Below are 24,933 nucleotides of genomic sequence, written 5' to 3' on the forward strand. Positions count from 1 at the left end.
GAGCTGCTTCGACAGGCAAACAAAAATGTAACGTACCTGGAGATGGAGCCTAAAATGTAGAGATAGGACTCTTACAGCTCTGGCTCAGAAGTCCTGGTAAGGCAACAGGGGATTGCCAAAGTGCAGAGTAACACGAGTGCCCGTAAAGTCTTCTGCTAGCAGATGCATAAGTGCATTGTAACGTGCAGAGGAGACTGGTGAGAAGCACACAGGTGGAGGGACCAGGCCGGAAGCAGGCATGGATCAGTGGGTGCAGATGCAGGCCAAGACAAGGTCATATAGTCCAGGTTGGCAATGTTCAAGCAGATCAAGACACAGATGGCAGGCAGCGGAATAGTCAGGTGGCTAGCCAGGGTTGGTAAGATCCAGGCGATAAGGCAGAATATAAGAATAGTCCAAAGGCAAGCCAGGGGTCAGTGTGGGCAGCGTTTAGGCAGAGTCAGGTTCAGCAAAGTCAGTAACAGGATCAGATGCAGGAACAGATGTGCAGATGAGACCAAATGGCACTGACACAATGCAGTTTAAATTGTGCGCCTGGCGCCAATGTTCCAGAGTGAGCACCAGGGAGGAGTACTGCGCACACGAGAATGCCAACATCTTTCCTGACCACAAAAGCCTGTAGAAACCCCATGTGCATGGACCTTTACAAAAAATATGATACCAAAAGCAGTTAAAAGACTTCTCTCACCCCCTTGACCTCAGTCATCAAAAAAGAAAGAATGCTACCTCGCCGCTGACCCCTGTAATTGGAAATCCGGATTTCTCCTGGGGCTCCGTGACCCCAGATTCCAAGAACTTAAAGGCAGTGAAAGAAGCCAACTCTGCCATTTCGTCAGAGGGGGACAATGGATGTCCTGGGAAAACCATCATGGAAGATCAGCTCCTAGCACATCTCTCCTTTTGGCAAAAACTCTAACTAGCCCATTTTATTAAAGCACAGTCTTCCCCGGAGCCCTTCGCGAAGGACCTGACACCATTTGAGCTCCTCTGCCAGGAAGGGGAACCAGTACGACACACAATTTCAATAGCATATCAAATCCTTGTCACACCCCCAAGGGGATACAGACCTCCCTACATTGCCAAGTGGGAACGTGACCTGGGAGTACAATTTTCCAATAGACAGGTGGAGAGTTATTCTCTTCCTGTACAAAGCCTCAGTGAGCGCCAACCAACATGAGACAGGGTTCAAAGTTTTATCGCAGTGGTACTACACCCCAGTTCGGCTACACAGGACGTTCCCCCAGAGCTCTGACTTATGCTGGAGATGTGGAGAGGAGGTGGGCACCCTCCTGCACATATTTTGGTCGTGCAGGAGTCTGACCCCCTTCTGGACAGAGGTTCATCGTATCATGCAAAGGTTCACGGATCGGGAGTTGCCCAGGACCCCCCAGTTCTTTCTACTACATCATCACGACCTTTTATGTAGAGCGTATAGGAAATCAATCCTGCCCCTACTGGTCACGGTCGCAAAGAGTTGCATACCACTGTTTTGGAAGCGGAGGGAGCCTCCGGGGGTGGCGGTTTGGTTGAGGAAAGTGGCTGAGATCAACAAAATGGAGGACCCGATTGCATCAGACAGGGGACTCGGCGAAGAGTTCCGTAAGAGGTGGTTCTATTGGCTCGAATTCTACAATTCGGAATACTATGCTAGATTGACGGTCTGAGTGCCAGGTGACCGGAGATTCCTGGGTTGACTGCTGTGATGCCGGGGGGAGAGGAGGAGTACCCTCCTACTTATGGTGACCCACCTTCCCCCACCCCCCCTTTTTTTTTCTCTCTCTTACTTTCCTCTTTCCCTTGCGTCTTCTTCCAACCAGTCTTTCTCACTACTATTCTATCATTCAGCTGAATGTTTTTTTCCAATTATTCTGCAGGGTTCTTGACCCACGAGTAATACCCTTAATACACTTTGTTCAATGAAAAATAAATTTTCCTTTCACGAGACACAGCGGGCTTCTCAACTACAAGACTACCCAACCAGATTGCACGTTAGGGGGTATATGCAAAGGTCGTTACATAGAGAGGACAGTAGTGTCCAGTTATTTTGTACTTATCACATACGCAAAATCTAATTGGTTCCTTGTACTCAGAGATAAGTGTATGCCTATCAGTTGCAATGTACCTATCACATATGTTTGGCTAATGTGATCCCTGTACGTGTATATATTTGCTGTTTCATCTTGTACTTTTGAAAATAAAGAATAAAAAAAAAGAAAAAAAGAAAGAATGACCACCAATGTGCAAAGGGAAACCCTATAAAAATCCCCCAAAACACACTCCAAACAGACTAAACCCTGGGTGGGAATATAGACAATGTCCTTGAAGATTTGTGGAAACAATGTTACTGGTAAGGCAACATTGAGAGTAGAGCTGCACAATTAATTAATCGTTAAAAAATCATGATCTCAATTCAACCCCCTGCCGATTCTTTCATATAAATAGTGGACAGACTTATCTGCTCACTCAGCTGTCAAAAGAAAACATCCGGGCGGTCTCCCAAGTTTTTAACATGAAACATTGTAACTAATTCTTCCTTATTAGATCAAAGGGAAACTTCTGTGTGTAAAGAAAAAAATCCAGGCAGTCTGCCAAGTTTTTAACATGTAAATGCAGGAAATTTAACCACTTAAAGTCTAAATCGTTTTCTGACACTTGTTTCTTAAGTTAAAAGTATGGGGGGGGCAACAGCCTTTTTGGCAAATTTGGCTGGAAAGAAGTTCCACGCAGTATGCCCTTGTACACACGGTCGGAGATTCTGTCGGAATGTGTCCGATCGGAGCGTTTTGTCGGATATATTCCGACTGTGTGTGGTATGCATCGGACTATTTATCCGTCTGAATATCCGTCGGACCAAATTTTCCAACTTGCTGGAAATATTTTCCGACAAACTGCTCCGATCAGACATACTCTGATCATGTGTAGAGAATTCCGATCGGACAAAGTGCCACGCATGCTCAGATCAAATTCCAACATCAAAGCTATTGGCTACTAGCCTGAACGTAGTCCCATCGTAACGAAATTACGTCATCACGTTCTGAAAGATCGGATTTTCCGACAACTTTGTCCGACCGTGTGTATGCAACAGTTTCGGACAAGATCCGTTGGACAAAATCCGACGGATTTGGTTGTCGGAATGTCCGACCGTGTGTACAAGGGCTAATGCTTCACAGCGAGGTGAAAATTGGGTCCGGTTATATTTTATATGCTTGCTTGTAAACCACATTCTAATGTGAAAATAACAAAATGTTTAAGGATTTGGTATCCATGCTCTAATTTATATGCATTTAGCTGAATCAATGACTAGGCCCACCCTGCATGGCTCACTCTTTGAATTGTGACAGCGAGAGCAGGGAAAAAATCCCAGACTCACAGCCACAAGGAGGCAGGGGAATGGGGTCTGAGGAGGGGGTCTAAATATTGGTGAAACATGTAACACTTTCAGAAAGGGGAACTTATTCTTTAAAGCAGGGATATACAATTAGTGGACCTCCAGCTGTTGCAGAACTACAAATCCCATGAGGCATAGCAAGACTGACAGCCACAAGCATGACACCCAAAGGCAGAGGCATGATGGGACCTGTAGTTTTGCAACAGCTGGAGGTCTGCTAATTGCAGATCCCTGCTTTAAAGCCTAACTCAGGGCAAATCTGTTACTGTTCTCCTGAGCATAAATGAGCAATTGACCCTTGCAATGTGAGCACAGCCCCACTGCAAGGGATGATTTTTATTTTTTTTTGCCTGGAGTTGGTCATTAACTACTTCCTGCCCAAAATATAGCCAAAAGACGGCTACAGTGCGGGCTTAGTTTTCCAGGAGGGCGTCCATGGACATCTTCCGTGATCACACTGCCTGCACGCTTTGAGATCACAGACCCCTTCAGACTCAGCTGATCACAGATTGAGGTAAAAGGTGAATCACAGTGGCCCTTTACCACGTGATCTGCTGTCAGCCAATGACAGTCGATCAAAGGATGAAAACTTAAGCTGGCTATCTGCTTTTCTTTCCTCGCACTGACAGCTGACATGTTTAAATTATTATTTTTTTGGGGGGGAGCGGATACCGTTTTTATGGGCACCCAACTCCCACTTCTTGTGTGGTCTCTGCAGTGTCATAAGGAAGTTCACCTCTCCCATCCTCCCTGCAGTCTTCTGGGACTTGTCACAGGTCCCAGAAAAATTGCCCAACCAGTCACAGCATGCAGGGCGGCTCAAGTATACACAGTGCGCGCCCGGCTGTGAAGCCACAGCTGGGTGCCCCCAGTTAGAATGTCGGCACCTCAGAGAGGACCAGGGCTTTGTTCTCACCCATCGCTGGACTGTGGGACAGGTGAGTGTCTGATTATTAAAAGCCAGCAGCTACACTTTTTGTAGCTGCTGACTTTTAAATGGGTGGAACTCCGCTTTAAGTTAAAGGGATATTGGCACTGATAATCAGGGCATGGATTATCAGTGCAGTACCACCAGTGCTGCCAACCAGTGCTCATTGGTGCCATCTCATCAGCAAAGGAGAAAAAATACCCGTTTCCAAAAAAATTTTTTAAAAAAGTTATTTTTGTTTTTGTAGCAAAATATAGGAAACCCAGTGGTGATTAAATGCCACCAAAAGAAAGGTCTATTTGTGTAAAAAAAAAAAAAAAAACCCCAAAAAAAACGTAATAAGTACAATGTTGCATTGCCATGCAATTATCATTCAAAGTGTGAGAGCGTTGAAAATTGGCCTGGGCAGAAAGGGGGTAAAAGTGCCCAGCAGGCAAGTGATTAAATCAGATAAGTATATTCCAAGTGCAAAAAAAGGGACCAATCCCAACTTGTATGCAGAGCCACTGGCAGACACATGTGCTTCCATCTTGGATCTGTGAGCAGGCAGCCTATAGAAGCGGATGCGGTGGCTGCATGGACACAAAATGTGACGTGTGTGGAGTGGGTGTATGGATCCCAACATAGGCACTGTCATGTGCAGCTCCAAAGTGGATGCAGACCTAGCAAAAAAAAAAAGACAGGGCTCAGCGCCTGTGTGAACAAGCCCCTAGCGCAGTACACTTCCCTTCAATGCCCTTACATAAACTGGAGCAGTACAGGTAACCTTATTGCTACCAAAGATAAAAGCTGTTGCCATGGGCAATACTTTAAATCCAGAGAGCTGTGTCCCAGGTTCCATGGTCCACTCACTTTGGGTCTCCCCCCTCTTAGGATTGCACAGTGCTGTCTGTCAGCGACTGGGGAAGGTTAGATTAGGCGGTAACTATGGTAACCCGTCCAGGCGGATCCTCCTCTTAGAAGGCAGGTCAGAGGCAGCGAATTTTGGCGCCAAATCCCCGAGCCTGCGAGGAGCACACCGAATCCCGGCAGGAGCGGCAATGCCCGGGCAGAAAACCATCAACTCCTTCTTCACCCCGGTGTCTAAGAAGCGCTCTTCCTCCGAGGCCTGGCCAGGAGAGGATGCTGACCGGGTAGACATCAAAGAACTACAGAGCGGCGAGGTATGGTACTGTAGACTACGTCCTGCTTTGCAGGGGTGACTAGACCCCACACAGACGTTCATAGTATACGTAGGAGCTGTATGAGGAGAGGAAGCGGTATGCCTCATAATAGTAGTTAGGTTGAATGTAGAGAATTAGACCTCTTACTACTACTGGAAGACCTCAGCGTGCTCTCCTCACAGGTCTTCTGTGCGCCTCACGCCTCGTTCCAGTGGCTAAGCAGCCAATTGGGATGCAGGAGTCTGAGAGGGGCGAGGCCAGTGCAGATCTTGTTTAGCGCGAAAATCCAGCATGTAACTCTGAGACCCGGAACTGAGAGACCACGTGACGTAGGGGGGCGTAGCTTGCTACAGTCTGAGTTACGTCTACTAATGCTAACATGAGATAGCAGTGTAGGCAGCTGAGTTGTATGAATCCTGTTAAAGCTACATTTGATTTAAGCACGATGATTTTATGTGGTTCTAGGGGAGTCAGACATCATCTGTATAAATTCAAGTTCTGCATTGCTCAACCGTTTTCTGATTATTCTCCTCAGACCACTCCTGTTAAAAAGACAAGGCAAGAAGATGAGGAAAACCAGCCAAAAGTAACCTCTCCTCCCTTGAGCCCTGAACAGCTAGACAGAATTCAGAAGAATAAAGCGGCCGCGCTCCAGAAACTCGCAGCCCGCCATGTGCCGGAAGGATTCGGGGAGAGCTGGAAGCAAGAGCTGCTTTTAGAGTTCTCCAAACCTTACTTTATAAAGGTAAAAGTCGTCACTCGCATCTGACAGAAGTGAGTAGAGGAGAGCTGGTCAACGGCTCCCCTGATGGGGGGAGGAGAGCTCTGTGCTGATTATCAGGCGCAGCCCCCTGTGGATGGCCACCATGACCTCCAGGCATGCTGATCATAGATGACCACCAGGTATGCCACCCTGTACCACTAGGGATGCAAGTCAGTGCCACCTATGAGTGCCCATTAGTGAAGAAGAAAACGTACTTCTTTACAAAATTTTATAACAATTTTTTAATTTTTTTTGAGAGTTTTCGGTATCTTTTTGTTTATCAAAAAAAAAAATGCAGAGGTGATCAAATGCCACCAAAAAGATTGATTTGTGGGAACAAAATTCCCCAAAAAATGTTTCGGTACAGTGTAGCATGACCACACAATTGTCATTTAAAAAGTGACAGCATTGAAAATTGGCTTGGGCAAGAATGGTGGAAAGTGCCTGGTATTGACGTGGTTAATTCAGTCAAGTAATTGCCAGACCATTGTTCCTAATTTTTACAAACAGTCTCACTGGAATGGTACCAGCAGATTTGTGAAAAGCCAATGTAGCACCAATTATTTAAAAAAGGGCCAAGATACATTCCTGGGAATTACAGACCAGTTAGCCTAACATCAATAGTATGCAAGCACTTGGAGGGGGTGATAAGGGGCTATATACAAGATTTTAGTAGTGAAAACTGTATCATTAGCAGTGATCGGCATGGATTCATGAAGAATCCTACTTGCCAAACCATTCTATTAACCTTCTATGAGGAGGTGAGCTGCCATCTAGATAAAGGAAGGCCCGTAGACACTGTGTATCTGGATTTTGCAAAGCCATTTGATACAGTTCCCCATAAACTTTTTTACTATACAAACTAAGGCTTGTTAGCATGCCCAAAGGATGAGTACATGGATTGAAAACTGGCTACAGGGGCGAGTTCAGAGGGTAGTTTATATATGGGGAGCACTCAGAATGGTCCGGCATGGAAAGCGGGATCCCCCAGGGTTCTTTCCTGGGACCAATCCTATTTAATTTTATTTATAACCTGGAGGATGGGATAAATAGCTCAATCTCAGTATTTGCGGACAATGCTAAGCTGGGCAATAAATTCTCAGCAGGATGTGGAAACCTTTCAAGATCTGAACAAATTAATGTGGGCAACTACATGGCAAATGAGGTTCAAAGTAGAAAAACGTAAAATGATGCAATCTACTCAATAGGGGGAGAACCTCTGGGGGGGAATCTAGGATGGAAAAGGACCTGGGGGTCCTAGTGGATCATGGGCTCAGCAGCGGCATGCAATGCCAAGCTGCTGCAAGCAAAGCCAACAGATAATTGGCATGCATTAAAAAGGGGATTAACTCCAGAGATGAAACAATAATTCTCCCGCTCTACAAGACTCTGGTCCAGCCGTATCTGTAGTATGCTATCCAGTTCTGAGCACCAGTCTTCAGGACAGATGTGCTGGGACGAAAGAGTCTAGAGAAGGGCAACAAAGCTAATAAGGGTACTGGAGGGCCTTAGTTAGGAGGAAAGGTTACGAGCATTGAACTTATTCTCTCTAGCGAAGACGCTTGAGAGGGGATATAATTTCAATGTACAAATACCATACTGGTGACCACACAATAGAGAGAGAACTTTTCCACGAATGGGGATTTAAAAAGACACAGCGATTCACTAAAATTAGAAGAGAAGCAGTTTAACCTTAAACTGTGTAGAGCGTTCTTTACTATAAGAGAGGTAAGGGTGTGCAATTCTCTTCCACAGGCAGTGGTTTCAGCAGGGAGTATTGATAATTTCAAAAACTATTAGATAAGCACCTGACCGACCACAACATACAAGGATATACAATGTAATACACATACACACACACACACACGTTGGACTTTATGGACTTTATGGACTTGTCTTTTTTTTCAACCTCACCAACTATGTAACATACATGTCCTACGTGCTCCACTCTGAGTACTAGCATGCCTCTATACATCAGGTCAGAGCTGGTCTTAATTATCACCAGTTTCCTAATTTACGAATTGGCAGTAGTTCTTTAAGAATCTGTTGCTGCCTTAGTGACAGGCTCTTAATGTTGCAGTAGTAAGACCTTTGGAATTTAAATTTTAAAATTTCACTGTTCTTTTGTTATTGAAACTGGCACAAATGCTTGCCTGAATTGGGTGCAGGTAGTTCCAAAGAAAACTACCACCAGAAAAGTACATGTCTTATTAAATTCACATGGTTGTCCCTTTTTATAGCGAATTATGATTTGGCTGTAACATCTCTTAAAGAGATGCACATGCAAACCACATAGTGCCATTACCAATGATGTACAGCTCCTTAAAGTGGAAGTAACTTGCCTTTATTGTTCCCTCTTACATGGAAGCTAAAAAAACTATGGAATTATTCTATTTGCAAACTACTTCTAGTTGTTTGTTAGGAGCTGTACATGCAATATATTTAATATAATACCCTTTCTTCTTTTTTAGTTGACAAATTTTATCTCAGGAGAACGTAAGCGATACACCGTGTATCCCCCTCCGCACCAAGTCTTTACCTGGACTCAGATGTGTGACATTAGAGATGTAAGTATATATTGTGAGCCAAATTAACCATTTCAGCTCTGGAAGGTTTTACCCCCTTCATGGTCAGGCCATTTTTTCTGTTCGGCACCACACTACTTTAACTGGCAATTGCACAATCTAGCTGCTGTATTTCTTTGAGAAAATTGATTGAGCTTTCCACACCTGTAGTTTTCACAAACTTGCCAGTAGTAATTGTATCCTTTTGTGTTGATCCCCACATCTGTCACCACCCATACATGCCCATTTACTCTTTTCTGGGCAGCACATGCAAATCAGTCAGAATAAGCCCAAACATATCAGGGGGAATTTAACAGATTGCATAAAAAATGCATGAAATGTGATCTTCCCAGCGGTCACCTTCAGGGAAGAGGAGAGAGCACTGACAACAGGTGGAATGCCCCATAGGCTTACTATGGGGCACACGTTGTCAGCTGCCCGATTCGCAGTTGTCAGCTGCCCGATGCGCATGGGTAAGTGAAAGTAGCTTCCTAACTAAGGGTAGTTAGTATAAGTGTTAGAAGCAAGGTGGGAGCAGTTCTATCCTTAGTTGTAACCTGGACTCCTACATTAACTCGTATATTAATGGTTTTTTGAATGCCTATCACATACTGTTAACAATTCTTTTTTTTTTTTTTTTCTTTTTTTTTTTCCTCTAGGTGAAGGTTGTCATTTTGGGACAGGATCCTTACCATGGACCCAACCAGGCTCATGGATTGTGCTTTAGCGTTCAGAAGCCTGTACCCCCTCCACCAAGGTTTCCAGATTTAGTTTTATACGAGTGTCTGCCCTGCATTTGTGGTTCAAACCAATGTAGTGGATCCATATTATATATATATATTTTTTTTTTCTTGGCTAGTCTGCAGAAGTTAGATCAGGTTTTCATTGCTATCTGTTCTCCTTAGTACTTTTTGTGTCACCAGGATAAGAAGGAAAACCAGCAATGATGTGTATTGTGCAGGGTTTTCTTTTAATTATAGTGGGGAAAGGTTTCCATCTGTCAAGGTTTTTTGCTTTATAGCGTACCCAGCTACATTTATAATGGGGACAAGAAGTGAGGGGATAGCTACACAACAGGGATATAGATAGGATCTCTAGAATGGTTTTACCTCTGAACACTTCGTTCAAACTGATGTTCTAAACGACTATCAAATAAAAAAAGCTCAATTTGTGCAGCTATCTTTCCTGAGGGTTAAGGGGCTCTAGGAGGTTGGAGGGCATATGGGACACTACTGGAGGCAGTACGCGGGAGTGGAGCCTCTGCAGCAAGGGCTACAGTGGGAGGTTAGCAAGCACTGTGGGGACTGAGGGTCCTGGGGAATCATGAGGGGCACTTCTGGGCACTATGGGAGTGTGGAGGCACTGTGGGAAGTTGGGGAATTTTCAGCTAGCTCGAGGCCTGAGATGAGTGAGGCTGTGGTCCAGAGGTTGAGAGTTGTAACAGTAGTTCACACTTGGGTTTATTTAGTATGCCAGCAGTACTGCAAAATGTTACATATTCTTTCCATTCCCACCAGAACTTGACCTAGATTCATTTTTGAAACCGGAAATCTTTTTGCAATTTTTTCCTGTGCAAGTTTGCATCTCTGATCTCTTTTGGCAGCTTGTTGCATTTTGTGAAGTCTTCGTTGCAGGCAGGCGTGTTTAGAATCAGCTTTTTTTCCTAGGTGTAATATACAGTTAAACTTAATATGTTTTCTTTTTAGTTTGGAAAACATGTACAAGGAGCTTCAAGTCGATATTGACGGTTTTGAGCACCCTGGACATGGTGATCTATCTGGGTGGGCCAAACAAGGTAAAGACGACTAAAGTTTAGTTTTGATAGTTATCCATTACATAAGACTACTTTCCGACCAGCCGCCGCAGTTTTACTGTGGCAGAATGGAACGGCTGGGCGAAATAACGTTACCTTAAGTCGCTTTGCCTTTTGGCCACTAGGGGTAAGTGCGTGCCCAGAGCTGATGCGAGTGCCTCGACGGGTGCGATGACAGATGGGCACCCGTGAATGCTCGTGACAGAGTGAGAAGTGAGATCTGTGTCTGTGTAAACACACAAATCCTGGGTTCTTTCAGGGGAGTAGAGACAGACCAGTGTTCATAATTAGTATGAACACACAATCTCCCTCACTCGCACAGTTAGAACACACCTTGAGAACACAATTAACCCCTTCCCTGCCAGTGATATTTATACAGTAATCAGTGCATTTTTTTTAAAGCACTGATCACTGTATAATTGTCAGTGGTCCCAACAATGTGTCAAGTGTCCAATTTGTCCGCTGCAATATCGCAGTACTACTAAAAATAACATAAATCCATCCCCTGTTTTGTAGACAACTTGCACAAACCCATCAATATACGCTTATTGTGATTTTACTTTTTAGACGAATACACATTTGGCCTAAACTGGGGAAAAAAATTGTTTAAAAAAAAAAAAAAAAGTGGGATACTTATTATAGCAAAAAGTAAAAGCTATCAAATATATCATTAAAAATAATATAATTTTTTTATTTTTTTTTAATTGTCACTCTTCTTTTGTTTATAGCGCAAAAAATAAAAACCTGAGGTGACCAGATTCCACCAAAAGAAAGTGATATTTGTGGTTAAAAAAAGGACGTAAATTTTGTTTGGGTACAGCATGGCAGGACCATGCAATTGTCAAGTAAAGCAACGCGGTGCCGTATCTCAAAAAATGGCCTGGTCATTGAGCAGCCAAATGTTTCGGGGCTTAGAAGTAATATATATATTTAAGTCCAGTTGTCACATTGTGATTGCACATATGTATTGCCTTATTATCATAGGAATTGTGTGTATGTAGTGTTTATAATGCTGACAATGATTCAAATGTTTTTATTTTTCATTTGCAGAAATCTAAAATAACTATCAGAGCTATTTCACTGTACACAGCAGCATAATTTGCTACTGTGCACTCGTCAACATATACAAAATAGTATACCATTTGCACATCTAGATCTTTGATCTAGCACACATACAAAGAACAGAAAGTGAGAATTTCCTTAGGCAAAACAGTCCTCGCAGGTTGGAAATGAGTCTTCAATTTGACTATCTATAAAGGATTGAAGATGCCAAACTGATTTCATTTCAGTAAAATGGCTAAACAAACAGCTTCTCTGTCACATTGAAGAAGACAGAAGTGTGTCTAGGTATCAGCCAATGGCCATGGGATGTATATCTTCCCAAGCCTCCCCTCACATGTCTGAGTTGAGGAGGAGCTTAGAGAAAGGCTTACCCCAGGTTTGACTTTTAAGAGGCAGCCAGCAAGAGAGATGTCAGTTGCTGCAGCAGGGTCATAGGACCGAGGTATCAGTAACACCACTGGCTGTCAGATTGGGGCTTTGTAGGGTTTGCTTACCCTCCCCCCTACCCACATACTTTGCTCCCGGGACAAGAGCGAGGAGATACGGCAAGGGGCAGGTAAGCAAACGCATCCGTTTTAATCCAGGAAAGCTGAAATGGCAGAAGGGAGGAGCTGGGGGGCAGGGCACAGCTAAAAATGGCTCACACAGAAGCTGGTGTAGCTGTGCATAGTAATCAAATTGGCTTCTTAATTCAGTTTGTTGAATTTAGCTTTGACAACAAAACCTAGAAGCTGACTGGTTACTACTCACAGCTGCACCAGATTCTGCCTCATTGCATTAAATATGTAAAATTGTAACTTACGGTATTACATTTTTTTTTTTTTTTTTTTTTTTTTTTTTTTATGTCAGGAGTTCTCCTTTTAAATGCTGTGCTGACTGTGAAAGCGCACAATGCTAATTCACATAAAGACAGAGGCTGGGAGCAGTTTACAGACTCAGTGGTTTCTTGGCTGAACAAGAACCTTAGTGGCTTGGTCTTCATGCTTTGGGGAGCTTATGCCCAGAAGAAAGGAATCGGTATTGACAGAGTAAGTGTCCGTGAAGCAAGTAGCATATTTCGGATGGTTTTGAATTTAAATATGAAAAAGGCTGGACATTCAACAAGTTTTGATATATTGCAGTGGTTAGAATCTTTAAAGAAAAAGTTCATTCTGTGCATCTTAATTGTGCTAGAAACCACAAAGAAATCCTAGTGGGAGGGAATGGTGAGTGACACCATGGGGGCTTAGTGTTGCTGGGCACAAGTGTTGGGCTTAGGGCTTAGTGTTGCTGGCAACTTCAAAGGCTGATAGCACAGGAAGAGTAACTTGGACAGCATTCAAATTTGCTGGGATGCATTTGGGACAGTATTAGGATTTCTTTGCTGTTTTCAACTTGATTAACCACTTGCCGACCGCCTCACGCCGATGTACGTCGGCAGAATGGCACGGGCAGGCATAAGCACGTACATGTACGTGATTTGCCTCCCGCGGGTCGGGGGCCCGATCGGGCCCCCGCCCGGTGCCTGCGGCGGTCGGTTTTCGTTCGGGAGCGATCCCGGACGAGGGGACGGCCATTCATTCATGGCCACCCCCTCGCGATCGCTCCCGACGAATGGAAATCCCCGGTGACATCACTTCCTCTCCTGTAATGTAAACACAGGAGAGGAAGTGATGTATTCTCTCCTCCGTGTCGGTATTTTTCGTTCCGACACGGAGGAGAGCGGATCAGTGAGTTGCACCAACACATCCCACACACAGTAGAACATGCCAGGCACACTCACACCCCCCCTTTACCCCCCGATCACCCCCCCAATTACCCCTGCCCCCCCAGTCACAGTGACACCAATGTCATTTTTTTTTTTTTTTTTTTTTTTTTTTGCATTGGTGTCATTTGTGACTGTAATAACTGTTAGGGCAGTTAGGGTTAGCCCCCTTTAGTTCTAATGTACCCCCCTAACCCCCCCAATAAAGGTTTAACCCCGTGATCACCCCCCGTCGCCAGTGTCACTAAGGCTGGGTTCACATTGCAGCGGTTTATGAGAACGAATGTGATTCGCACCGCACTGCAGTGCAAATCACATCCGATCTCTGTGCGATTCGAGTTCAGCCATTCGCCGCACCCGCCGCACCCGCCGCACCCGCCGCAAATTCGCACGGGACCCTTTTTTTGGCCCGCAGCAGAATCGGATCGCATGGGTGTTCACACCATGCGATCCGAGTTTGCAGATCGCACTGCGATATGCGAACTGATCTGGGGGTGTCAGTAACATTTCACTGACACTCCCAGCAGTTCGCATAGGGCAGTGTGAACTGCCGCCGGGAGGCATGCGATGCGGGAACCCGCCGCGGATTCGCGGCGTTTCCGCATCGCTCCAGTGTGAACCCAGCCTAATAAGCGATCATTTTTCTGATCGCCGTATTAGTGTCACAGGTGACGCTAGTTAGGCAGGTAGGTATTTAGGTTCGCCGCAGCTTTTTATAGCGCTAGGGACCCCCATATACTACCGCATAAAGCCCCCTGATTGCCCCCTAGTTAACCCTTTCACCAGTGATCACCATATAACTGTTACAGGTGACGCTGGTTGGTTAGTTATTTTTTTATAGTTTCAGGGCACCCGCCATTTATTACCTAATAAAGGTTTAACCCCCTGATCACCCGGCAGGTGTCATTTGTGACTAATAACTGTTAGGGCAGTTAGGGTTAGCCCCCTTTAGTTCTAAGGTACCCCCCTAACCCCCCCAATAAAGGTTTAACCCCGTGATCACCCCCCGTCGCCAGTGTCACTAAGGCTGGGTTCACATTGCAGCGGTTTATGAGAACGGATGTGATTCGCACCGCACTGCAGTGCAAATCACATCCGATCTCTGTGCGATTCGAGTTCAGCTATACAGATAGTATGGCTGAATTCGTGTCGCACCCGCCGCACCCGCCGCAAACTCGCACGGGACCCTTTTTTTGGTCCGCAGCAGAATCGGATCGCATGGGTGTTCACACCATGCGATCCAAGTTTGCAGATCGCACTGCGATATGCGAACTGATCTGGGGGTGTCATTAACATTTCACTGACACTCCCAGCAGTTCGCATAGGGCAGTGTGAACTGCCGCCGGGAGGCATGCGATGCGGGAACCCGCCGCGCATTCGTGGCGTTCCCGCATCGCTCCAGTGTGAACCCAGCCTAATAAGCGATCGTTTTTCTGATCGCTGTATTAGTGTCACAGGTGACGCTAGTTAGGCAGGTAGGTATTTAGGTTCGCCGCAGCTTTTTATAGCGCCAGGGACCCCCATATACTACCGCATAAAGCCCCCTGATTGCCCCCTAGTTAACCCTTTCACCAGTGATCACCATATAACTGTTACAGGTGACGCTGGTTGGTTAGTTATTTTTTTATAGTTTCAGGGCACCCGCCATTTATTACCTAGTCTCACTAGTGTACCCCTAAATTTAGGGGTGTCTACTTTCTAAAATGGGGTCATTTGGGGGGGGGGGTTTGTGCCATCTTGGCATTTTATGGCCTTCAAAACTGTAACGCCCTTAGAAAGCCTGAAGGCGGTGCTTGGTTTTTGGGGCCCCGTACGCGGCTAGGCTCCCAAAAAGTCCCACATATGTGGTATCCCCGTACTCAGGAGAAGCAGCAGAATTTATTTTGGGGTGTCATTTCACATATGCCCATGGCATGCGTGAGCAATATATCATTTAGTGACAACTTTGTGAAAAAAAAAAAAGTTTGTAATTTTCCCGCAACTTGTGGCAAAATATAAAATATTCCATGGACTCAACATGCCTCTCAGCAAATAGCTTGGGGTGTCTACTTTCTAAAATGGGGTCATTTGTGGGGGTTTTGTGCCATCTTGGCATTTTATGGCCTTCAAAACTGTAATAGGTAGTGAGAAGTGAACTCAAAAAATTACGCCCTTAGAAAGCCTGAAGGCGGTGCTTGGTTTTCGGGGCCCCGTACGCGGCTAGGCTCCCAAAAAGTCCCACATATGTGGTATCCCCGTACTCAGGAGAAGCAGCAGAATTTATTTTGGGGTGTCATTTCACATATGCCCATGGCATGCATGAGCAATATATCATTTAGTGACAACTTTGTGAAAAAAAAAAAAAAAAATTTTTTTTTTGTCATTATTCAATCGCTTGAGGCAAAAAAATAAAATATTCAATGGGCTCAACATGCCTCTTATCAATTTCCTTAGGGGGTCTACTTTCCAAAATGGGGTCATTTGGGGGGGTTTTGTACTGCCCTGTCATTTTAGCACCTCAAGAAATGAGATAGGCAGTCGTAAACTAAAAGCTGCGTAAATTCCAGAAAACGTACCTTAGTTTGTAGATGTGACAACTTTTGCGCAAACCAATAAATATACAATTATTGACTTTTTTTTTACCAAAGACATGTGGCTGAATACATTTTGGCCTAAATGTATGACTAAAATTGAGTTTATTGGATTTTTCTAATAACAAAAAGTAGAAAATATCATTTTTTTTCAAAATTTGCGGTCTTTTTACGTTTATATCGCAAAAAATAAAAATCGCAGAGGCAATCAAATACCATCAAAAGAAAGCTCTATTTGTGGGAAGAAAAGGACGCAAATTTTGTTTGGGTACAACATTGCATGACCGCGCAATTACCAGTTAAAGCAGCGCAGTGCCAAAGTGTAAAAAGACCTCTGGTCATTTACCAGCAAAATGGTCCGGTCTGAAAGTGGTTAACATGCAGAGGGTGAACTTCCTCTCATATCAGGTAAAATGGCAAAGTACACTAAAGATTTATCTGCAAAATTGAAAGATCCTATAATAAAGCAAATAATATATCTACATACTCTCACGCCTGGACCGATAAGTTGGATTCACAGCTTACCACTGTACCTTGGGGAGAGGAAAGTACCAGTGGCATTTTATTTAATTAATCTGTGTAAACTTGTATCTAGTGGGAGGCAAATTGTATAAAGGACGATGCAATAGTGAGTTTTCAGAGCGGTTTAGGAACACCTTTTCTGCTGTAACCTGCTCACATAGATAGCTCTTTGACTAAAATATATATTTAAGTCCTAATGTACACCAACGTTTACATGCTAATCTTGCAGCGGGGCATGCTCTATACAGCCACAGTATGGTAAAACTATTATTTTAACAGCGGATATGTATATCCTTGAAAATATGCATAAAGACTGTTTGAGAAAATGTTTGTACTTGAAATACACATGTACACAAAGCATGTGTGAGACATTTATTATAGCAGTTAATATTGTCCTATAGCTATACTGACGTAACCAGACTTCTCAATCCCTTTTTCAATTGCAACCCCAATTCCAAAAAAATGGCATGTTGTGTAAAATCTACATAAAAACAGAATGCACCAATTTGCAAATCTCAAGAACTCATATTTTATTCACAATAGAAAATTGCACAGTGGCAAAGTGGTTAGCACTTCTGCCTATCAGCACTAGGGTTGATTGTTCAAATCCCAGCCATGATGATGCCTGCCTGGAGTTTGCATGTTCTCTGTGTGCCTGCGTGGGTTTCCTCGGGGTACTCCGATTTTCTCCCACACTCAAGACATGCTGGTAGGTTAATTGGATAATGTCAACGCCCTAGTATGTGCATGAATGTGATTTAGGGACCTTAGATTGTAAGCTCCTAGAGGGCAGGGACTGATCTGAAAGTACAATATATATGTAAAGGGCTGTGGAAATTGATGGCGCTATATAAGCAATAAGTAATAAAATATTTAAACTGAGACTGTGCATCATTTTAAGGAGAAAAAAAATAAGGTAATTCTTAAACTGATGGCAGCAACACATCTAAAGTTGGGACAGGGCAACAAAAAGCTGGCAAAGTAATGCCGCGTACACACGGGCGGACTGTATGGCCTACTTAGTCCGCCGAAACACATTTCAGCGGACAGTCCGCTCGTGTGTGGGCTTCAGCGGACTTTTTCAGCGTGCAGTCCGGCGTACTAAGTATTTCGGATTTTTCGAAATACTGTCCGTCGTACTCGCATTTCGGCGGACAATCCGCCCGTGTGTATGCCAGTCCGCCGTACTTTTGAAATGAGCGGACTTTTCCCGCCCGGAGAAAAGTCCGCTCATTTCGAGCGGGTATCCAGGTAGGCGGGGCCCGCGAAGGAGACATCGCTGGCCCCGCCGCCTGGTATGGACTTAAAGGGGAACCCCAACGCCGAAAAAAATCGGCGTGGGGGTCCCCCCCAAGTCCACAACAGACCCTTGTCCGAGCACGCTACCCGACCGGCCAGGAAAGGGGGGCGAGCGAGCGCCCCCCCTCCTGAGCCGTACCAGGTCGCATGCTCTCAACATGGGGGGGGTGCCTTGTCCCCATGTTGATGAGGACAAGGGCCTCTTCCCGACAACCCTGGCCGTTGGGTGTCGGGGTCTGCGGGCGGGGGGCTTATCGGAATCCGGGAGCCCCCTTTAATAAGGGGGCCCCCGGATACTGGCCCCCCCACCCTATGTGAATGAGTATGGGGTACAATGTGCCCCTACCCATTCACCTGTAAAATAAAAGTACAAAAAAAAACACAACACACGAGATAAAATACTTTATTGCACAACTCCGGGGGTCTTCCGTCTTCGGGGGTCTTCTCGCCGGACTCCTCCGCTATCTTCTTGTAGCTCTTTTGCTAGCGGAGGAGTCCGGCTTTCTTCCTCGCCGCCGGCCTCTTCTCCCGACTTCGGGGGTCTTGTCCCCCTCTTCGGTTCTTCTGCCGGGCCACCGCGCCTTCTTATAGCTCTTTTACAGGCGGTGGCCTCCTCGTCCTCCTCCTCCTCCTCATCCTCCCCCCCTATATAAGTGGCCGCGCAGTGCGTCCCTGGCATTCCGGCCGGAGAGATCGTCGAGGCAACATCTCCTGGAGAAGGCGCGGTGGCCCGGCAGAAGAACCGAAGAGGGGGACAAGACCCCCGAAGTCGGGAGAAGAGGCCGGCGGCGAGGAAGAAAGCCGGACTCCTCCGCTAGCAAAAGAGCTACAAGAAGATAGCGGAGGAGTCCGGCGAGAAGACCCCCGGAGCTGTGCAATAAAGTATTTTATCTCGTGTGTTGTGTTTTTTTTTTTTTTTGTACTTTTATTTTACAGGTGAATGGGTAGGGGCACATTGTACCCCATACTCATTCACATAGGGTGGGGGGGCCAGTATCCGGGGGCCCCCTTATTAAAGGGGGCTCCCGGATTCCGATAAGCCCCCCGCCCGCAGACCCCGACAACCAACGGCCAGGGTTGTCGGGAAGAGGCCCTTGTCCTCATCAACATGGGGACAAGGTGCTTTGGGGTGGGGGGGCCGCGCGGCCCCCCTTCCCCAAGGCACCCCCCCATGTTGAGGGCACGTGGCCTGGTATGGTTTAGGAGGGGGGGGGGGGCGCTCGCTCGCCCCCCTTTCCTGGCCGGCCGGGTAGCGTGCTCGGACAAGGGTCTGTTGTGGACTTGGGGGGGACCCCCACGCCGATTTTTTTTCGGCGTTGGGGTTCCCCTTTAAGTCCATACCAGGCGGCGGGGTCAGCGACGTCTCCTTCGCGGGCCCCGCCTACCTGGAGACGCGCTCGAAATGAGCGGACTTTCCTCCGCGTGTGTGGGCGAGTGCGTTCATTTCAAAAGTAGGGCGGATAGTATGGCGGACTTAGTACGCTCAAAAAGTGGTGTGTGTGGTCAAGTCCGTTCATTCGAAAGTATGACGGACTGTCCGTCGGATTGTATGACGGACTAAGTAGGCCATACAGTCCGCCCGTGTGTACACGGCTTAAGTGTTACTAACCAGGAAGTGCTCAGAACATTTTGCAACTAATTTAGGTTAATTGGCAAAGGTCGGTAAAATGACTGGGTGTAAAAAAGGGCATTTTAAAGAGTCAGAATGTCTCAGAAGTAAAGATGGGCAGAGGTCACCAATCTGTGAAAAAATGCATCTAAAATTTTGTCTAACAACTTCAGAATTTTGTTCCTGAACATAAAATTACAAAGACTAAGTATATCACCCAACATAAATTTTATCAAGATTCCACAAATCTGGAGAAATCTCTGTATGCAAGGGACAAGGCAAAAAAACGCAAAGTCTGGCACTGAATTAAAAACAGACATGGTTCTGTGATAAATATCGCTGCATGGGCTTGGTAATACTTTCAAAAATCACTGCCTGTGAACACAATTTGCCATGCCATCCAAAAATGTAAGTTAAAGCTCTATCGTGTAAGGAATTTGCCATATCTGATCCAGAAATGCTGTCTTCTCTGGGCCAAAGCTTCATTTAAAATGGTCTGTTGCAAAGTGGAAAATTGTTTTTACGGTCAGATGAATCAAAATGATCTCATTGTATTTGTCAACTATAGGCACCATGTCCTCCAGACTAAAAAGGATAGGGTAAAAGCCTGCATCTGACGCTTGAGGATGCATTCGTGCGTATGGAATGGGCAGCTTGCACATCTGGAAAGGCACCATCAGTGCAGAAAACTATATCCAGGTTTTAGAGCAGCCAGGGCTGGTGCAAGGATTTTTGCCGCCGACCGCTATACGGGGGAGGTGGAGATTTTTGTGGAGCCTTCCAATGGCACCCCCCCTTGTAGTGGAGGTGTGGTGTACTGGGATAGTAGTGATGTCCAGGTTGGCATAGCTGACAGGTAGGGGGGAGTGGGCTGGTGTGTGGAAGTCCTGTGGATCCGATCTCATCGTTCATAGAACACACAGTAAGTGCCCATGCCTCCACCCGCGTTACTCTCTTGTCCCTGTGTGTGTTGAAATTTACACAGCACAGACCCGCTTCACGATTGCCGATTGCTCCTCCAGCCCTCCGCTGATGGAAGATCTCTACTATGCCACTGCTGTCATCCATCCCTGCCACCAGGACCGGCCAGCTTGTCTTGTCGTTTTCCTTCTATCACTGGCTTGTTCGTTTTGCTGGATGCTTCCCCAAAATTCTTCCTCCCAGGTGCCGTGGCTGTGCCTTAGGTGGCAGTGCACCCTAGGCGGCTGCCTAGTCTGCTTAGTGGTAGCACCAGCCCTGAGAGCAGCATATGCTCCCATCCAGACCTCTTTTTCAGGGAAGGCCTTGCATATTTTAGCAGGACAATGCTATACTGCATCTATGACAACAACATGGCTTGGTAGTAGAAGAGTTTGGGTGTTTAACTGACCTGCCTGCAGTCCAGACCTTTCACTAATTTCAAATATTTGGTGCATCTTGATATGAAAAATACAACAAGAAAGACCCAGAACTGTTGAGCAGTTAGACTCCTTTATCAGGCTAGAGTGGGACAACATTCCTTTCCAGAGTGTTAAGAGGGGATGCTACACTGTGGTAAATATGGCCCTGTCCCAACTTTTTTGAGACCTGATGCTGCCATCAATTTCAAAATTACCTTTTATTTTATTCATAAAATGGTAAGTTTTCTCAGTTTAAACATTCGACACATGTTCTATTGTTAATAAATATGGGTTTCTGAGATTTGCAAATCATTACATTCTGTTTTTTATGTAGATTTTACACATTTTCACTTTTTTTTTTTTTTTGGAAATGAGGTTGTAAGATGAATGAACATTTATAAAATACTAATGAGAATATAAGCTCATTCCCTTTTATAAAGATAACAGATTTTTGTTTTACAGAAGCGCCATCTTGTGTTGCAAACGGTCCATCCATCTCCTCTGTCAGCACACCGTGGATACTTTGGTTGTCGTCACTTCTCTAAAACAAATGCTTACCTCCAGAGTGTGGGTAAAAAAACGATTGACTGGAAGGATCTATGATAATATTAATATTCTAGTGTTAGACCATATCACACAGGCATTAGTCTCGATATCATTAGCAATGTGATAAACACTGCTGCTACTTGCTAATGTATCGGGTTTGGTTTAAGCTTTACTATATGTTGCATATTTCCAAAAATATTTTGAGTTCCTGTTAATAAGGATACAGTATTCCATTTCCTTAGCTGGAAAAAAGGTGACCCATAACTGCCACACCTTATGTAAAGGTATGTAAATGGTAAAGTTTGTTGTTGGCATTCTTCTATGTTCTAGAGGAGTCTTGTTCTACAGGCATCACAACTGTACCTACAAAATATGATCTATATCAAAATACAAGTCTTAAAGTTTTATTTAGAAAACAACCGCAGCCGGAGCAGAAAAGCTTGACCTCTACTATCAGGCTGCTGAGAAGAAATCCCTGTCTGAAATCAGTGATCTGTCTGCAGAGGTATGGCATGTCTCCTGAGTGAAAGCTCATGCTCGCCTTTTTATTTTATCTTGTGATTTGTATGTCCTTTCTCCCCCTTCAGGGCACGTGGATGCCACTCTGTACTGCGGTTTTTAATTTCTGTAATGTAGCCTACTCCTTTTTATATTGACTCCATTGTGCCTGAACTACACACTTTAATTTTTGGTTCTTTTTGTTGAATTTTTTTTTTTTCTTTCTGTCATCTATTATTCGTTTTACATTTTTGGAGAGCAGCCCCTATTCTAAGTCTGAATAAGCAGGGATCATTGTGTACCTCTGCAGAGAAACCAATGCTTCCATATAAAGAGCAAGCATCCTTCTCTGCAGTATGCTGTCAGTGGGCAGGAATTTCAGGCTGTGGCTGCTTTGTAAAGAAAACCAACCAACCTTTTGCACATCTTTTTATTTTAATGCATCTGGACTGTAATTTAGCTGATTAAGGCTACATTCACATGGTGATTTAGGCCAGTGCGAATTATAGCAGCAGGAATCTTCTGATTCTTGCTGTGGCTATGAGTGGCAAGTTGTTGCTGGTATTCAGAGCTATCTGCTGCCAGCCATAGCAGGAATCCGAAAATGTATTCCTTTTTCCTCACCAATTGAGCTTTTCTTTTAAATAAACAAAAAAAAAAGTGGAGAATGGAGCAAGCTCTATCACTGGTCTCCTAGGAACCACACTGTGTGTGCATACAAAAACTGGCTTTTGTGGTTTTGAGCCTCCAGAAAATACGTTAAAATGCTGCCAGAACATTGGGCGTTTACTGTTGAAGTGAGCCTTTAATGCAGAACACTAGTCTATGCACCTTATTTACTGGCTTCTGTGAGTCCCTAAACTGTTGGTGTTTGTGTTGTGAACTGCAGGCAGAGGGCCTTTTCTCCATATATGTTGTAGTACTGAAGTTTAGCCAGGTACGGATAGCTGCTTTTTACATACTTTTTGTTTATGCCAGACAATGCAGTTTTTGCTGTACTCCTGCCCCACTGCAGCAATGAGAGCTGTGGTCATGCTAGTGTCTTTCTATATGCACCCCCTCTTCCCTTCTCTGTTCACAGAACATCTTGTATTTTGGAAATGGTTCACAAAAACAAGGCGTTCTGTGACTGGACCAGGGGGAGAAGGGGTGGGTCTATAAACTACTCTAGCAGGGGCTGTGGAAGTACAGCACAAGCTGTATTCTCCAGTATGAACAAAAGTGTGATTTTTACAGTTGGGCACAGTGATCCAGACACAGGATAAACCTCAGCAGAATTTCTTTTTTTTTTGGGGGGGGGGGGGGGGCACATTAAAGACTCACTTTAACAATCAGTACTGGCAATGTTATGTGCTTTTTGTGATTTGCCATACTAATTTCCTTAATAAACTCCTTACAACAGTCTGGAACTAATATTACCTCCATCTACTGCTACTTTTTGCACATATAGTGTGAGACTACATAGACTATTCTTATATCCTTCTATTAAATAAATATTTTTTGTAAATACTAGTAACCTGGCTGTGTATAGTCTATATACTCAATTGCTGATCTGGAACATGTAGCAAGTGAAGTCAGAGCATCTGTTCTGTATACTTGTGGGCCGTTACTAAATGCAGATGAGCAGTACAACAATCAAGCCGCTACTATTTTAATAAGTTTAAAGTAGCTAATGTCTGCAGGAGTAACACGTATTTAAGCACGTTTCCTTCAAAACTGGTAGATAAACCTCTTAAATCCACATCCCATAAAAGAAGGCCCTTCGTAGTACACCTGGAACCCTAGTTGAACCAATATTTGCAATCTGTGGCGAACCCACCCATATTGCCCCATATGTAGGGGGGAGTAGCCTTTTGGATGGAGATGTGTAGGTTATAGGACCAAAAAGTAACTTGGAAAAGGCTTTTTAGTTGGTGAATCCTCAGAAAAAGGTGAGTGTGATGGAAACACTATAAATCAGCTGGCAGAAACTATGACTATAGCAATTGTTTTGTAACTAAAACGTTAAGCCTAGATGTTTGAGGTGGTATTTCCCATTTTATAGACTTGAGTGACTTAAGTGGTCTTTTCTTTTATACTTTAAAATGCCAAAAATGTTTGTACGTGTATTGTAAATGTGGAAATGTTTGTATTTTTTTCTTGTGTTATACAAGCTAAAATAGTAGTGTGACTAAATAAGCTAACTTTCGAAAGGCACTAAATGTATTTCAATTTTGTATTTTTAGTTTTGTAATAAACACAATTATTAAAACATTTTGTGAAGAGATTTATTTTTAAACAGAACTCAGATTTTCATGTGAACTAATCTTTAGGCTGGCATCACAATGGAACATATCCACATGCTTTGGTTACACAAGTTGTATGTGTGTTTTGTGGGTCATCCCATTGATTGTAATGGGTCCCCAATGCACAATGCATGCACCATGTTGCAGTACATTAGGGGGAAAAAAAATTAGTTGGGTATGTGAACATTTGTTTAAAACTGATGGGAAACGAATTGGCTGACCAAATGTCAACATATCAAATGTGAATGTGTAGCTGTTAATGGGCTCTAAAACAATCGCAGGAAATTTGTCAAAAAAAATGCATGACTGATAAACCATTAACGCATGTGCATATAATAGTGCAAATAAGGCCTCATGCACACAAGGCTGATTCACTCAGCAGTCTGGCAGCTCAGTCAGTGCCGCTGATGCCTATGGAGGGATCGGATGAAAACCGCATATCCGTTCCGCCCAAACGGATGGTGAGCGTATCGCCATGCATCTGATTTTAGCTGATCGGATGGTAGACGGTTGCCAGCGGACACGTCTCCGCCGACATCCATCTCCCCATAGGAGTCAATGGATGGGCTGCTCGGATCCGCCCGAAAAACAGACAGGCGGATCTGAGCAGGCTTGCTGTGTGAAAGGGGCTCAAGTGTTCAAACGGGTGACAGATGTTTAAAATGTCCAAAGCAAATGGTTATCTTTGAAACAAAATTTAACAAAAGAACCTTCACTGTGTTGCATCCTCAAAATGGCAAAACGGAACAATTAAATAGACAGACTTTATCAGCACAACAAGAGGAGACATTTATAAAATC

At 44.6% G+C, this 24,933-nt stretch overlaps 2 protein-coding genes across 3 annotated transcripts in view; one reads left to right on the forward strand and one right to left on the reverse strand.

The window, feature by feature from the left end:
• Window positions 1-5,751, reverse strand: part of ALKBH2 (alkB homolog 2, alpha-ketoglutarate dependent dioxygenase) — a 27,621-nt gene extending 21,870 nt beyond the window's left edge. The window contains exon 1 of one of the 2 annotated variants that reach the window (XM_077461306.1): window positions 5,627-5,751. The gene's annotated coding sequence lies outside the window, so the exon portion shown is untranslated. Of the gene's footprint in view, window positions 1-5,619 lie in introns of both variants that reach the window. The other variant, XM_077461307.1, reaches the window with a different exon arrangement.
• Window positions 5,280-24,101, forward strand: UNG (uracil DNA glycosylase). Its single transcript, XM_077461309.1, has 7 exons — window positions 5,280-5,479; window positions 6,015-6,224; window positions 8,714-8,809; window positions 9,466-9,563; window positions 10,513-10,601; window positions 12,531-12,709; window positions 21,267-24,101. The coding sequence occupies exons 1-7, from the start codon at window positions 5,357-5,359 to the stop codon at window positions 21,405-21,407; spliced, it is 936 nt and encodes a 311-aa protein (XP_077317435.1). The 5' UTR covers window positions 5,280-5,356; the 3' UTR covers window positions 21,408-24,101.
• Window positions 24,102-24,933: the final 832 nt, after the last annotated feature.

Source organism: Lithobates pipiens, unplaced genomic scaffold (genome assembly GCF_037356315.1).
Source record: "Lithobates pipiens isolate NorthernLeopardFrog02 unplaced genomic scaffold, aLitPip1_a1.2 Scaffold_3, whole genome shotgun sequence".
In the NCBI taxonomy this organism is placed as follows: Eukaryota; Metazoa; Chordata; class Amphibia; order Anura; family Ranidae; genus Lithobates; species Lithobates pipiens.